We start from the raw sequence: 17,560 nt of genomic DNA, 5'->3' as shown, positions 1-17,560 counted from the left end.
CTCTTTCTTTATCCAAACACAGTGTAACTGTAGTAAGTCTAGTAACACTTGGCTGACGAAGCATGCATGTCAAAACCTAATCAAAGATGAAAGGAGCACAAGACTTTGACAAATACTCCGTATTTTTTTTCTTTTGTCTCGTGAGATCGATCAATATATTGCGCATATAATTGTCAATTGCAGAGTGCTCGAGGTGTCTACATGTATTTTTACTGGCTCCAACTAAAAACATTAGGCATCCGGCATAGTCCGTCCAAAATTAAGAACGGTCCGATACTGTTGGAGGTGGGGTGGCAATCTAGTCCGAATTCGCCCCTGGTCCGATTTGATCCGAAGAAAAAAAATCCGAACCGAATCCGACAAATAATAATCTGAATCCAACTTCGTTTAAAAAATCCGACTTCGAGTCGGAAGAGGGTCAGAGTTGGAGTCTACTTAGAATCCGACTTATCTGATCCGACTTCGACTTTTCTATGTACTTATATATATATTTTATTATTCAATTCATGTATTCATAGGTCTTTGAAGTTGATTATATATGGGTTGCTATTGCTAATTGGGTCAAAATTAAATTTAAAGTCGGAGTCAGATCGGGTTGGAGTCGGAGGTTGGAAATTTAGGTTGGATCGGAGTCGGATTCTCAGAGTCGGAGGCGGAGGCAGATTAAAAATCCGACATCTTGTAGGGTCGGAGTCTGATTTTGCATAATCCGATCCGAATCCGACCTATTGCCATCCCTAGTTGGAGGCAAATTGGCGTAGACAAGTAAACCACCTTTTGGGATTTAACATAATTTTAATCCACTAAATTAAGTACTACTTGGTGTAATAATATTAATTTTTTAAACAAAATGTGCTCTATTAGACCAAAATCATCCACATGTTAATCTAATCCGAATTCACATGCAAGACTCTTTGGGAACTAGACCAAAATCTCCCATTAATCAACCTAATTTGAGTTCACAGACAAGACATTCTGAAAACGAATAAGAAAAGGGTAAAATAATCTCCACTCCTAAGTTGCTCGTAATAGAAATTGATCCTTTAACAATGAATCATTCTTACATTAAGGTTCCTTACATACTTGCACTTCATATTAGTTATAAACTACATATTTCCTCCGTTCTTTTTTACTTGACCCGCTTTGACTTTTACACTATTTACCGCCCCTTTTTTGACCATCTTTTGTGAATAATATGTAAGGAAAAATATATTCATGTGAGATCTTTTTTAAATTCGTTTCAATAAGTGCTATCATAATATATAATTTTACATTTTTTACTTTTGGAGAACTAAAGTTATTAATCGTCAAAATTTTACTTTGGCAAGCGTGATAAAAGAAACAGGTCAAGTAAAAAATAAACAAAGAAATTACAAAGTTTATAAGATTAAAAGTCAAATACGGCAATAATCTTGGGACAAATAAGGTTTCTTTATTATATGGTTCTTGACTTTTTCACATCATCTTATTATAATCGAATTAATTGCCAAAAATAAATGATTTTTCGAGTCCATAGTACTGTATATAGGAGGGCAACCCGAGACATAAAATAACCTGGAACTCTTTTTCACTACTTTAGTCTTTAGGCATCCTATTTTTTTGATTAAAACATTTAAAAGTTGTTTATTCTATCCTACCTAATTAATAAGACTTAAAGAGTGGTTCCAAAGTTTCATTGGGAAAACCATTAGTGCAACTGAGCAATCAAATGATGCCTACCAAAGATTATTTATCTTGAACCTAACTATTACGTCCAATACAACATATACAAACATAATCCTGCAGCTAACAAAGTACTTAAAACTACTGAAGTATTAATAATGATCGATGAAAATTTTCTAAAAGTAGACTTCTGAAATACAAACAAAATCTGCTGCTAAGTGGAATCTGAAAGCTTTCACAGCAGCTTCTGAAACGAACAGACCAGAAGAGATGTTTTCAGTACTGCACCATCTGCTAGCTCTCGAACTGAAGCTTTTAAGAATGACTAGTCTTCAGGATACCTTTACAAAAAAAAAACCGTGTTTCACTCACCTTCCACAAAATCTACCAGTCTTCCACAAACCCACTTTTTTGTCACTGTTTTTTCAGGAACAGGAGGTACCTGATCTTCATGATTTTGCAACTTCGCTCCATGGTGATGCGAAGAGCTCCCATTCAATTTGGTAGCACCATTTAGTTCATGCCCATGCTGTTGATCAATGAGCTCCCTTAACTCTGATTTCCCTATAAAACTCCCTATATCGAGCTCAGAAAATCCATACCCACCGAGTTGTCTAGGAAATTGGTGATTCGTGTCCATTTCTTCCAGTATAGGCATCTTATAGACACCAATATCTGGATTTTGACCATCAATATTTTGCATAAACCCAGTGTCGGTGCCATTTACTCCTCCATGGTGTCCTTGATCATCGTCTTCTGTGAAAGGGTTTTCATCCTTCTCAACATTATTCTGTGTCCCCGAACTTGGATCATCTTCAGATTTAGGCTCTTGTTTCTCTATTGATTCAATAGATCGGGTAGCTTCAGCAATAAGCTTTCTTGCCTCAATAAGGGAAGCTCGAGCAACAGGGCTTCTCGTTGCAGCAATCTCAAGGGACTTTGCAGCTTTCTCTGCTTCTGCTACTAGGAGCCTGTTTTAACAATATAACTCATTAAATATAAGAACACAGGGGTAATACACACATTTACCAACAAGGGACATGCAAACTTAAAAGGTGCAAGACTCACTTTGCTTGTTCTAAGGCTTCGTTTTTCTTTGCCTCAGATGCCATCCTCTGTGCCCTGATGTTCTTCAACATTTCCAGCTTGGAATTCGCTAAAGGGTCTTTGTACTTTGGAGCAGCCCTCTTCTTCAACTTGGGCTTTTGAATCTTTACCTTTGATTCTGCTGTGGCAGAGCTTTCTGCACCGCTGAGCTTTTTCTTAGGAGTTCTCGGGGACTGTGATTCATCACTTGATTTTCTCCTTACCTTTCTCTCTGCCCCCTCTGGTATATTATGATATTTAGCCAAGCCTGAAGTCACCCTTGAACGATATTCCTTTAAAGAAGGTAATAAAAAAAATTAAAAAATTAAAAAAAATTATTAGCCAAGGATTAAAGAATGCAGGCAAAACAGAAAGGAAATAACTCAACAAGTGATCATCACTACCACACAACTTGGTCTCATTGGAAATTAATGATCAGGTTACCGAGGCCACAATCAGATATTGAACGTTGATAAAAATTAAGAGCTTGAGCCTGGACATTAATAAGCTCTTAGGTTACATGTAGATCACACCAGTCTTGTTATTTGGAAAACTTTTGCCTTTTGGTAATCTCAATGCACCTACTTAGTGATTGAAGTTATAGTAATTGGAAAAAAAAAAAAATAATAAAAAAAAAAAAAACAGTAAAAGTCTGGTAACCATCTGAGGGTTTTTCAGAAAATATCTACTAATTTGGCAACAACCCCATCTATTCAACAACACAAATCCAACACAAACAAGCTAATAGATCCCTTTTCCCAACTGCATGAGTAAAGCTGCATACATCTGATTAACTGTACACTACCCAAGGGCCAAGGCTAGAGTCTCATAAGTAGCACCGAGGGTGATGGAATGATATGATTACAGCACCTGAGATAAAGGTTCAAAATACCTCTACAATGTAAAAAGATATTTTTCTAGGAGAATGCATATATAGCGTGGAGCCGTGGAATAGATCAATTATCAAAAATGTAACTTCCTTTGTTTTGTAAGGGAAAATGTTTTCCATCATTGAGAGTGAAATGTTCACATTTGGGAAAATTGTTTTCCACCCCTTCACAAACCAAACAAAGTAAAACGGGGGAAAAATGGGAGAATCAAAGTAAAACATTTTACATCAAACCAAACACACCCTTAAAAGGACAGGGAAAAAAAAAATGAAATCATATAACTCTCCCATATACAAAGCCCCTGATCCCCACTCCCATTTTCATCCTCCGCATTGCAATCCCTCCATCAATGAATCTACGATGCAGTCGTCAACCCATCCACTGATTCTGCCTTCCTACTTGGACATGAACAATAATCCGAAACAAAGCAAATATAAAGGATCACAAAAATATGCTCAGACTATGTATACAAGAACTAGTGGCATATAAATCAATAACCAATAACCAATTTTAATAGTCAAGGGACCTTAGAGAGCCTCATAAACAAATGCTGATTCAATCTTTGCCACTAAACAGGACCAACAACCTTGACTAAAACTTATTTTACCAGCAACTTATTGCTTCAATCTTCTAGAAAGCTATATTACTCAACACTCATTCACTTCACCTAAGACCCAACGGGCCCCCATAACTCAGAACTTCAGGACAAGGAAGCAACGGTTATACAAAAACTACATAATTTAAACAAGAACTACATTCCATACTTGTAAACATGACAATAAAAGAGCCACATATTTTTGTTTGAAAAAATTGAGTAAAAAAGTGATTTTATAGCTTTATGTATTAGGATTAAATCTTACAGGATCAGCCCATAAAGCAGCAATGGCCTCAGCAATTTTTCTCCGCTGATCGAGAGATTTGGGTGCTCTCCTGCTACCCTTGGGTCTAGGTGCTTTCTTCCTTTGCTGAATGCTATCCAACCATTCCTGCTGCAATTGCTCATTCATGATCTTGTAGGAATCCCACTGCAACTCCTCCTGATCCAGCAAACCATGTCTAGCAGCTTCAGCAATCAAGTTCTGCCAATCAAAAAGGCAAGTTTCTTGAAGCAGCAGCTTAGCACGGCGCTTTTGCCAGCCCATTCGCACTCCAACCCCAATTTTTTCCCTTGTCTCTGGACTGCAATAAGTGCATTCACATTACAGAGGAAACTGGGAAAAAAAAATGACAAAAAGAAGAACAATACTAGTTCCAGACCCACCTTTGAGCATGACCAATATTTGCCAACTTCATTTTTACCTGAACAAAAAATCTCATCAGAATGAATCTCATAGTATTCAAGTAAGTTGATTTCCTACATGAGAGTTAAACTAAGGAGATAAGGAGAATGATGAACTATCATAGGTGGAGACGCTCTTAATGGAATTCATTAACAAGGGAGGGGGCTAAGCTGCTAAGGAGAAGGATGACAGCATATAAAAAGGTTGCTAAACATCAAAAGTTAACAAAAACAAACGGAAATGGAAATGATTAAGTTTATTTGACTATTCTTGTGTGGCAGGATATCAAAAACCTAACTATATTTTACAAAGTGGAGAAAATGGAGATTACTATAGCAAGCAGCCAAGCCAAGCAAGGGAAGAAAAACAGAGAATTGGCAGTCACTTAATTTATATTTGTAAACGAACGAATTATACAAGGACTACGATGCCATTTAACACCATAGATAATCAATCAATACCAAGACAAACTTCTACTCAACAAAAAGATGGAGTTACAAAGTACAACAATGAGACACAACAAATTACATTGTCTGAGACAGATTGTCTGATATAGGATTCTTATCAATCAAGATTGAACTCAAATGAGGCTCCATTCTATTCCTAGCTTCACCCTAAATAAATGTATAATCAATATAATTCTTACATGACTTCACCTTAGGGTTCTGCATAGCAAGTCTGGTCCTCTCCCTTATACGTTGAAGAGTTTCTGTACATCATCAAAGTGATCAGCATTTGATCTCCAAATTACAAAAGCCAGAAGGCTGATAGTGTACAAGTAATTTACCAGGACTGTGCTTTCTGCCTTTGTTCCATGGTGTGTTTCCTTTATTTGCTTTAGAAATCCGTATGCGTCTTAACTTTTCTCTCTCATCAACTTCTTCTTCTTCATGTGGTTTACTAGTAAATGGCAAAATTTGGCTATGCTTCTCTTCATCTTTACTTTGAATTGAACACTTTGGCTCAAGAGTAGCAACAGCTTTAACCAAGAACTTACGACATGACTTCTTATTAAAATGACTTAAATTAAATTTCAAGCTTTCTGTACTCTGTAAGGACTTTCGAAATGCCCATCTGTCCTCATATTGTAACAGGCAATAGCTGGGTATTTTACCAATGATAAACGACCGCACTCCTGAACAACCCAAATAGTTTTGGAAGGAAGACTGTGCAATAGCTATATCTGCCATAATATATCATGATAAAGACATGATCAGTGCTGAATTGATTTAAAGACCAAACTAAGACAAAATATCAACAATACGGAAACCATCACATCAGAACTCAAGTGAGAAGCAACTCTAAGCTTCTTGGTGAAAATATGTTTAATTTTGGAAGATAAATATACTAGGGAATAGCGCAAAGGCAGTTCAAACAAAAGGCCTATGAAAACTAATCTATAGTTAACAAATTCCAACTTCAACTCTATAAGTAACTAAATAGTTCTTCATTCTGCAATCGTCACATTGTCTCAAAATCCTCCATAGTTATAATTTTATAAATAAACCATGCTTCACTAAATGGTTGTCATCTATTCATCCCATCTTCACAACTCCATTCAAGTGGGGGTATGACTGGCAATCTAAGAATAAGATATCTTTCTTTTCTAGACATCTAAACAAGTACATTTTATTATTATAATGGGACAAAGGGAGTAGAAGTATTGTCAATAAATGATATTTCGTGCATTTTAATGTCTTGTAACATTCTGTTTAGTTGTATTCCTCCAATAAAAACGGCCAAGCTCAGCTCTCACTGAATTATCTACAACACAATTACTTTGTTTTTACTTCAATCCTAATCTAGACACAATTTTCTCCAAGAATTTTACCACGTTGGATATTCAAGTGATACTGCATATAACAACTATAATCCTGAATTGGTTAGACCTTTTAAGTCCTTAATTAATTTTGAGTAATTCCTACTTTGAGAAGCCAAAAACAAGCAAGAAATTAAATAAAAAATGGAAACAAAGAAAAGAAAAGAAAAGGTATAATTAAGCAAGAAATTGAAGTAGCTACAATTTCATGAATTCAGAACCCCAAGTGTATTTTACTTCAAGAAAATCACAAAAAATTAGAACTACAAAGGTGGAAAAGCAACCTTTTGCAACTTCCAACAACCCTAATATATATGCTGGCAATTCATTTATAGGTAAATAATTCCAGAGCATCAACTTATTTCTACCCTTTAACTCAAAACTGGAAATTTAAATCTTCAACAAAAAAAATTAATATAAAAAAAGGAATGTTATATCCATTTGCCCAATAATTGATATAAAAGGAAGTCCAATAATTCGACCATTAATAAATATACTAATTCACTAAACATTCCCTGAAATACCCATTTGCCCATTTTACTATTAGTACTTCTAAGATATGTTATATCAATTACTCAAAAGCATACTAATTTAAATTCAATGGGTCATAAAATTCTGAAACTGTATTGTAAAATTATCAACAGGAACACCAAAGAAAACAAGAAATTACAAAAATAAATGAATAAATTGAGAAAGAGAGAGTGAACCTAATAAAGGCATGGGGAGGTCATTCAGTCGAAACTCCAGAAAACCCAGAAACAGGAGAAAGCGATGATTGTCAAATTTCCATTAAAATTGTGGTTCTTCAGTGTAAAGTGAGCGGGGAGGAGAGAGAAAAGGAAGAGTGAAGATGAAGGCAGATAGAAGTTTGTGTGTTTATAGTTTGTATGGTGCCGAAGATAACCATGTGGTAGCTTCTGTGTTTTTTTCTATACCCAAAGGCCAAAGACCATTAATTAATGGATATGAATACGAAAAAAATTAAGATGGGTCAAAAGCTAATCCGATTAGAAACAATTAACTCTCACGTATACGTCCATAATAATTTAGTGTAACTTAAATTCAAAATGATTCAATTTATTGTGGAGTATATATTAAGGTATTGTTCTCTTCACCAAATTTCACTTTATATTAAGTTCATATTTCTTTCTTCAATAAAAAGTTCATATATTATTTCCTCGTTTCACTTTATATTAAGTTCATATTTCTTTCTTCAATAATCATCCAATTCGCTCCACTCTAAGGTTGCGCATGATTATTATAAGAATTGACTCATTTAATTTGTTATTTTGTAAACAATTTCATGTAATTTGTTACTTGATTTGAGTTTAGAGTTTATGACACCTCTCAATTCAAGAAGGTTTATAAATTATGTCATACATTAAGGCTTACTATTTTATTGTAATATAATTTGAGCTATAAAATCTTGAAATTCAATATTTAGAAGTTAGAGTTATAACATTTGCTAAAGAACGTGAGAGTGATTATTAAAAGAAATAAATAAATAAATTCATGATAACTTACTAGATGAATCCCATACGATATATGGTTTGTTTGTATTTTTTAAAATAAAATATTTTGTTAAATACATATTTATCTGATAAACTTTGTGAATTCGCTTAATACTACTTGAATTTTTTTATTATATATTAATTTTGTTTCTTATATTTAGATAAAATTCCTAATATAAAATGATAATATTTTATTTCACAAAGTTTCATATGTGGCTGGTCATACCGTATGGTCGGGATTACTTGGTCAGGGGTTACTCAGTTGATCATAGAGTTTGTTATATACACCTGGGTGCACTGTACACACAACCAAGGTTGTCAGGATCGGGATCCTACTTTGGATCGGTAAGAAGAGTAGGATCGAATCGGTAAAATCGGATCGTAAAATCGTAATATCCTACAAAATTGAAAAAAGGAGTAATAGAAAGGTTTCTACATAACTAGATACATTTTTTAAGCCATAAAATTGCTAAAATTTATAGTTTTAGTAGTTAGATAGTAATTTTCTTAGCTTAGAGAAAAGTTTGATTGCTTTAGGCTCATTTGAAAAAGTAAAAAGTAGGATCGTACGATCATGACCGATCCTACCTGATTCTGACCGATCCCACACGATTCTGTCCGATCCTGTACAATCCAACAATAATTAAAGTGAAAAACAGGATCGTCCGATCCCACCCGATTCTGTACGATCCTACTCGATCCTGACCGATCCTACAACGATCCTGCTTGCTCTGCGATTCTGCATTCGATCTGAATCGTTTGGCTAATTTAGGATCGTAAGATCGCACGATCCTACGATCCGGATCGTGATTTTGACAACAATGCACCCAACTAACCTAAGGTTAGTTTTTGCTCTTAATTTAATGATTAAATGAAAAACAATCATCAAAATGAAAACAAAATACTCACGGGTGTACGATATACCTGAATGTATATAACAATCTCTCGGTTGGTCAAGGGTTACTCGATCGATCAGGGGTTACTCGGACGGACAGGGGTTACCCGGTCGGCGTTTTGGTGTGTCTCAGCCGGCCACACGATATGGTAAGCCACACAGAAAACACGCTTATTTTATTTTTATAATTAATATAAAATTTCAGATCGAAAATAAATTGCAATTCTTTTTTTCATTGGCTTAATATAACATTTTTTTATGTGACGCTCTAAAATATCTTGAAAAACCTTCCTTTATGTAATTTTTGTAAAAATTTATCATAATATTGGTTCCATTAATCATCCAAACAAATCATTTAGTTTTATTCATGATAAATTTTTTTTTAATAATAATCTTATGTGTCGCTCTGATAATTTTTTATTTTTATTGTAATCCTACGTAGCACTTTATAAAAAACTAATCTTACGTGGCACAATCCTATTGTAGTGTTTTACAAAATTTAATTATACATGGCGATTTTTTTATTATAATCCTATGTAGCACTTTAAAAAAACTAATCTTACGTGGCATAATTGTATTGTAGCGTTTTAAAAATATTAATCCTACATGGTACTCTAATAACTTCTTAAAAATTAAAATCCTATGTGGCGCTAGCCCGGATTGTTGATAAAATTTTAGGATAAATTTTTTTGCTTGAATATTTATTAATACGGTAATGTAATCCCCTTTGATAATGCAGGATATTTAGACATACGACATCCTATCGCTTATTTATAAATTAGTATACTTTTTGTAATTTTGTTTGTATATAGATATCTATGTTATTATAGACTTGAAATTATTGTTATTGAACTTAAATTATTTTTATTGAACTGAAAGTACTTTTACCAAACCAAAATTATTTTTACTGGTTAAAACTTATTTTTGTTGATTCTCTATTATTTTTATACTAAATTCAATATATTATAAATGGATCTTATTTTAAAGAACTTTTTGAAATGAATTTTATGATGGAAATAAAATCGAGTTATAGGATATTTATTAAAAGTTATGATTAATTTTGTATATATGAAATATTAGAAGTATAGTGATAATAAAACTATATACAACATTTTTATCTTAAAAAATCTATTTAAAAATCGCTTATTTAGCATCATACGTGTCACAATAATATCTATTTGTCGCTTATGTGGCGTGACACTTGGCGTAAAATTAAAATACCAAGTGTTGCTTGTTTTGTGGCCTGACTGCGATACCGGCTTTATTTATTAGGGATATATGATATGATATATTAGATTAGATTTAGCATATAATGATAATAAAGAGATTTCTCTTTTTAGGTATGATAGCTAGTTTCATATATTATTATTAAATCATATATGAATGTGTAGTCCTGTATTTAAGCAGTTCAGGTGATGATTTAAAAAAGAAAGTCAAACAATTATAAATCGAAAACGAAGAAAGTCAAACAATCATAAATCGAACAACCAAAACCAGATTGGGTCAACCAACTAGAAAAAGTCGAAGAATATGTACGTCAGAACTAGAGGTGATCATTGGGCAGACCAGACCGGGCCAGGTCGAAGCTAAAAAAATTATGCCTACTTCTTGGGTCGGATCGAGCCAAGCTTCGGGCTGGAATTTTTGTGCCTAAACCCATCCAAAATGGTCGAGTCGTGCGGGCTTTTCAGGTCATTTTTGGGCCGGGCTTAAAAAACTAGCATAAAAACGCATTCTCAAACCCAAGAATTTGAGCCGGGCCCAACCCGATTTCGGGCCAAAAAATTCTGCCCAAAATCGGGCCGGGCTAACTTTGCTCACCTCTAGTCAGAACTAGACTTATATGCATTCAACATATCAAAATACGTTTTAGAAAAAGACCATCCTAAGCCAGTTGATGTTTGTTGTTGTTTCATACACTTCAGGTTTGATATTTGTTGTTGTTCATACATTTTGAGTTTGATGTTTGCTGTTGTGTCATATAAGTTCGACGTTTGTAGTTGTGTCATACACTTATTTCTTATTTATCTATCTTTGTATATGATATTACGAAATTTCTACACTTCTTAAGAAAAGACTAAGACTAATAAGAACAATGTCACGTCGAGGGGAAACTAAACCAGTTTAAAACTGGGTGTTACAACATTTGAGTAGTTTAAGTATTCTCAATTTTTGAATCTTTTAAAAATTCAGAATAACACCCCATTTTCTACCACTCAAATGCATATGATGTGTAAACTAAAATTTGTTTGTGTTGAATGATGTTTGCATTCTATCCATCCAAGTAAAGTTTTTTTGCTCTCGAAATATATACTCTAAAAATAAAGAAGCGAAAAGATTTTTCTTACTTAGTATCTAAGATTTCAAAGTAGTTGTTTTGTCAGATCACATCTTATTTGGTTTTTATCTTAGTGTAGTTTAAGTTTAGGGTTTTTAAATAGAGAAACTCTCATTTTATAGACAGAGAAAGTAAAACTTGTTGAAAGATTGGAATATGAAGAAAAGAGACTTGAAGATGTGAATAACAACATTATCAATTAAAATTTCTTATTAGTTGTTAATAATTCCTTTAGTTTTGCCATTTATTATGATTTGTGAGTAGTTCTTTTACTTGGGATGGTTGCTTGAATCCATTGATGAATCCATAATAAATACTTGTTTGCATATGTTGATTTAGCTAATGTGGGATGTTAATTAGTTGAGCTTAAGTAGTTTCATTGTTAGTTCTTGTGAGTGGTCATTGCTAGAACTATTTATTTAAGCTTTCTCAACCAAGGATCGAAAGATGAATTGAGTTAGCTCTCTTATGCTTAATTGACTTAAAATTATCCAAGAATAAGAATCTTTAGTCAAGGGAATGTTTATGTCATCTGATTATGTTTTAACATTTATTTCCATGCTTTGTAACTACAAGAGTAGGTAACATTAATGACTCAAATAATCCCACTAGCTCGAAATAGTAGTTGGGTGTTGATTAGGGTGTTTTCCCCCGCCCAATCAGTGTACGCCATGTGGACCAATCAGGTCCTGCCAAGTGTCCTCCATTTGGACCACTCAGGGCCTGCCATGTGGCAGGTGGCCATTTGTCCACCATGGACCATTCAAGCCATGCCATGTGGCCTATTGATAGCCAGCTTGGAAGGAGGCCACCTAAGCCCACTTCCTAGGAGAAGCCCAGTCAGATCTAGGGTTTACCAAAAACCCTAGAATTAGGCACGCTTCCCAAGGCTATAAATACATTAATTAATCCTCATTAAAGGGAATTCAGCAATTAATTACTCTCACCTAGAGAAGCCAAAACACATTGATCACTCCTCACCTTGAGGGACCAGATCTCCTACCTTTACTTTTCCGCACTTATTACTCCTCAAAACAAGTACTAACTTGACCGTCGGAGGCGGAGCTCCCACCACAAGGAGTCTCCGTTGTTTTGCAGGTACAGGCACAAGGATACTAGTCCCGGAATTGTAACTCTCCCGTAGGACATCAAAAAACCCCAAAACAACGAGATGGCATTACAGTCTGTACTGAATCAAAGCGAGAAGCGTCCTATGGACGACCCTCAGGTCTATAGTGACCAGGATACTGACAATGAGGTCGAGGTCGAGACTCACATGGCCCTAGACGGGACCTTAAGAGCTCGACGGACTCGTTCCTCCAAAAGGAAGGAACGACAGGATTGCCTGGCTAGATTTAGTAAACCTGCCGGCCAGCCGCTTGATCACCAGGCGGCCGAGGGATCTACCCCATTACTAGAAGTGAACTCATGACTTTCATGAAAAATTTCAAAGGGGAGATCCAGGAACTCATCAATAAGAAGACGCCTGCTCCATCCAAGGAGCAGTGGGCCAGAAGACCCTCCCAGTCTAGGAGGAAGAAGCTTGTAAAACATCGTGAGGCGACCACTTACCCAAAGCTTGGGGCAAGACAACCGCCAGTGATCGACCTAACAAAGTATCACTTTCCCTCACCAGGAAAGAGAAAGCCCATCCGTTATATTTAACTGGACAGGTCAAAGAGAACATACTCTGATGCTCGAACGTTGTTAGAGCAGAAGAAGAGTGATCGACTCTCAAAGTCGGCCTCAACGTCTGATTTTCAAGACAGTTTACACAATACCTCCTTGAGGTATTCAAACTCAAACTATGAGAGCCAGACAGGCGGTACCACCCACCGGACCGGCTCCCAGAAAAACCAGGCGGCACCGCATGTGCCACCCCAGCCGTACGTGCCGCAACCTCAATATTTCATGCAGCCTAATCTGTTTGGAGGACAGGCGGCAAGAAACGTCCAACCTTTGGACTGGCAACTTAGGTTGCTTAGACTTGGAGAACAGCCGTCCGCCTTCTCCCAGGAAAAAATTGAGGCCGCCCAGCCGGCCAAAGTGAAGAATGTGTTGGTAGGAGCCTATGATGGCACTACAAACCCAGAAGATCATCTGATGGCATTCACCAACCTTATGTACCTTCAAGGGTTGGATGATCCCACATGGTGCAAGTGCTTCCCAGCCACATTAAAGGGCATTGCTCAACAATGGTTCGGTAACCTGCCGACTAGTTGCGTTAACAATTTCAAGACCCTGGCCTACCTATTTACCTCCAATTTTGCGATGAACATTCCTGCTAAGAAGACGACCCTTAACCTGGGGACAATACAACAGGGAGAGAAGGAGGGACTCCGTTCCTACATCAGGCGGTTTAACCTGATGAGGATTCAGATACAAGGGCTGTCGGATGAGGTAGCCTATACTGATTTTTTCAAAGGACTTAAGGATGGGTCGACCTTCAAATTTGACCTTGTCAGAAAAAGGGTGACCACCCTCCAAGAGGCCATGATGGAGGTCGATGCCTATATTCAGGCAACTGACCTCTGTAATACTAGGAAGCAGTCGGATAGCAAGAGGCTCGACAAAAGAGAAAACCGACAAAAGCAGTCGGCAAACAAAGAAGAGAAAAAGAGAAAAGAAATATGGGCGGCCGAATCCTCTGAACAGCCGTCCCAGAAAAAGAAGAAAGAATATAAACCATACTCTCCCAAGTATGAGTTCAACAAGGATAGCCACACTATCCTCAATGAAATCAAGGGCCGGATCTCAATTTAGAAGCCGGCCTCCATGAAAGGTTCGATTAGCAACCAGAACCAAAGCAAATTCTGCCATTTTCATGAAGACATTGGTCATGAAACCGATGAGTGTATAAGCCAGAAGCGTTTTCTGGACCGCCTGGCAGAAAAAGGTGATCTTGACTCCTATGTCAAGAAGTCCAAGGGGAATGCTCCTCCCAAACAGAAACAGGCGGCAAAGAAGAAGCACAGGTCGGCTGACAGTTCTGACACTGACAACGCCGTCGTCTATACTATAGCAGGCGGCTTCGCAGGAGGCGGACCCACAATCAGGGGCAATAAAGACAACATCAGGCGCTTAGATGTTAATTTCGTCAACCAAGGACGGACCTCCAAGAGTTCATTCCCAGAAATTGTCATCACAGAGGAAGAGTTGGGAGGCGTTAGGGGGCCGCATGACGACCCCATTGTTATTGAATGTAAAGTGGCCAACCAAAGAGTTGGACGGATCCTCATAGACACCAGTAGTTCCTATGATCTAATCAAAAACAAGTGCTTGGCAAAGCTCAAGTACAAATCTGACTGCATACATCCAGTATCTCACCCTTTAGTGGGGTTTGGAGGAAGCATTGTACACCCAGTGGGACGAGTGGATCTACCCATCCGTCTGGGTGAGAAAGGGGAGGGCCGTCACATGGTGGTCCGATTCTTAGTTGTTGAAGAGCTCTCAGCCTATAACATGATCTTAGGGCGACCCACCCTGAACAATTCCAAAGCTGTCATCATTCCATCTCTTATGCTGCTCAAGTTTGAGAAGGATGATGGGACAGTCGGCTCCCTAAGGGGAGACCAGAAAATGGCACGAGAGTGTTACCTCTCGGACATTAAACCCACTGTGGCGACTGCTGGCCCAAGTGGAGAGAAAACGGACCTTGAGCAAATCAAGGAGGATGCGCCTGCCCAACTGGGGACCGAAAGAAAGGAAAAGCGATAGCAATCATTGGCCGAGGAGCGGTCAGACGAGTTCCGCTCTCAGCCGGCCGGTGAACATGCGGATGTCGTCCTGGACGACTCACGCCCTGACCGAACAGTTAAGGTTGGGACGACTGCTCTTGTGGCACTTGGAGATGATTTTCGCCAACTCTTGAAGGAATTCAAGGATATTTTTGCATTTGAGGTACATGAGATGCCAGGTATCGGTCCAGATTTGGCAGTGCATAAGTTAGTTGTGGATCCGAAAAAGAAGCCGGTCAGGCAAAAGAAACGGAACCATGGTGAAGAAAGAAGTCAGGCAGCTGCCGCCGAGGTTAAAAAACTACTTGATGTAGGGTTCATTCGGCAGTGTTATTTCCCTGACTGGGTTGTAAACGTTGTACTCGTGAAAAAGCCGAATGGTACCTGGCGCATGTGTGTGGACTACACAGACTTGAATAAGGCGTGCCCCAAAGATAGTTATCCATTGCCCAAGATCGACAGTCTAGTCGACGCTACAGCCGGCCACGCCTTAATGAGTTTTATGGACGCCTACTCTGGTTTCCATCAGATTCCTCTATGGAAGAAAGACCAAGAGAAGACGTCCTTTGTCACATATCAGGGCCTATATTGTTACACGGTCATACCGTTTGGTCTAAAGAACGCCCCGGCCACCTTCCAGAGAATGATAAACACGGTGTTCTTTGATCAAATTGGAAGGAACGTCGAGGTATACATAGATGATATGATAGTAAAGTCTAAACTCAAGGCGGATCATTTGGGCGACCTCCGAGAAACATTCACCACACTTAGGCGGTACCAAGTCATGCTCAATCCTAAGAAGTGTGTTTTTGGAGTTGAGTCTGGAAAGTTCCTCGGATTTCTTATCAATCAAAGGGGCATAGAGGCTAACCCCGAAAAAGTGCAGGCGGTCATAGACATGCAGTCGCCCCGCACAGTCCGAGAGGTCCAGAAATTAACAAGTTGTCTGGCGGCCCTGGGAAGATTTCTCAGTCGATCAGGCGACAAATGCCTTTATTTCTTTCAAGCAATTAAAAAGAAAGCTATGTTTGAATGGGGGCCAGATGCTGAAGCGGCCTTCCAAAAGCTGAAAGAACATTTGCACTCTTTACCAAGGCTGGTCAGCCCTTTGCCCAAAGAAGTGCTCTATATGTATCTAGCAGTGCCTGACCATGCTCTAAGTGCCGTCCTCCTTGCTGAGAGGGACGGCTGCCAGCTCCCGGTCTATTTTGTTAGTCACGTGTTGAAGAATGCCGAGTTAAGATACCCCCTAGTGGAAAAATTTAGTCTTGCTCTCTTCATGGCAGTTAGAAAATTGAAGCCTTACTTCTTGGCACATTCGGTAGTGGTATACACAGATCAGCCAATCAAGCGGCCATTGACAACCATGGAGTCGTCAGGCCGAATGATCAAATGGGCAATAGAAATTCAGAGCCTTGAAATTACGTTCGAGCCAAGGAAAGCCGTGAAGGGACAAGCATTTGCAGACTTTATAGTAGAGATGACTCGGCCCTCTGATTCTCAAATTCCAGACCAAGTCTGGAAGGTTTATGTGGACGGGAGCTCCACTGCAAATGGTTGTGGTGCAGGCGTCATATGTCGGTCGCCAGAAGGCGACAGGTACGAATATGCTCTACGTTTTAACTTCCAAGCCTCGAACAACGAGGCGGAATATGAAGCTTTATTGGCCTGTATCCGCATGTGCAAGGCGGCGGGGGCAAGAAAAATAGACGCCTGCTCTGACTCACAGTTGATAGTAAGCCAGTACAACGGTGAATTCGAACAACCCATCCGGCCATGATTAAATATTTGCAGGCGGTACGACAAGCGGCCGGGTCACTTGAAGAGTTTTATTTATCTCAAGTACCTAGGTCCGAGAATAACCAGGCGGATGCTCTCTCAAAGCTGGCATCTTCGGCCTCCTATGACACGCCAAGGATTGTCTTCTGGGAAGTTATGGAGAAACGAAGTATTGAGGAAAAGCGTATTGGAATTCTGGATAGAAGTTCAATCTGGATGGACCCAATCAAAGCCTATTTAACAGTCAGCACCTTGCCGAGTGATCAATACCAGGCGACCTTACTAAAAAAACGGGCGTCCAACTTTGAAATGCGTAAAGGGGAACTTTTCAAGAAAGGGCATCTTCAGCCCCTCCTGAAATGCATTACCCCAGAAAAAGGACAAGAGGTCTTAGAGGATCTACATTCAGGGTATTGCGCTTCTCACGTAGGCGGCAAGTCGCTTGCTCAAAGAACCATGCGGCTAGGTTACTTCTGGCCTACATTGGAAGCTGATGCCATGGAAATGGTTAAAAAATATGACAAGTGCCAAAGGTTTGCCAAGTTAATTCATCGTCCGGCCAC

General features: G+C 38.2%; 1 protein-coding gene across 1 annotated transcript; it reads right to left on the bottom strand.

Moving 5' to 3' along the window:
- Window positions 1–1,677: 1,677 nt before the first annotated feature.
- Window positions 1,678–7,687, bottom strand: LOC110686190. The gene is made up of 7 exons (XM_021862783.1): window positions 7,445–7,687; window positions 5,706–6,101; window positions 5,575–5,627; window positions 4,900–4,937; window positions 4,499–4,817; window positions 2,731–3,041; window positions 1,678–2,633 (listed from the first exon to the last, which is right to left on the bottom strand). The coding sequence occupies exons 1-7, from the start codon at window positions 7,455–7,457 to the stop codon at window positions 2,027–2,029; spliced, it is 1,737 nt and encodes a 578-aa protein (XP_021718475.1). The 5' UTR covers window positions 7,458–7,687; the 3' UTR covers window positions 1,678–2,026.
- Between the last annotated feature and the right edge of the window lie 9,873 nt (window positions 7,688–17,560).

This window comes from Chenopodium quinoa, unplaced genomic scaffold, assembly GCF_001683475.1.
Source record: "Chenopodium quinoa cultivar QQ74 unplaced genomic scaffold, ASM168347v1, whole genome shotgun sequence".
Taxonomy (NCBI): Eukaryota; Viridiplantae; Streptophyta; class Magnoliopsida; order Caryophyllales; family Amaranthaceae; genus Chenopodium; species Chenopodium quinoa.
Note: the sequence above shows the minus strand (reverse complement) of the source record. Positions and strands in the feature narration are given on the sequence as shown.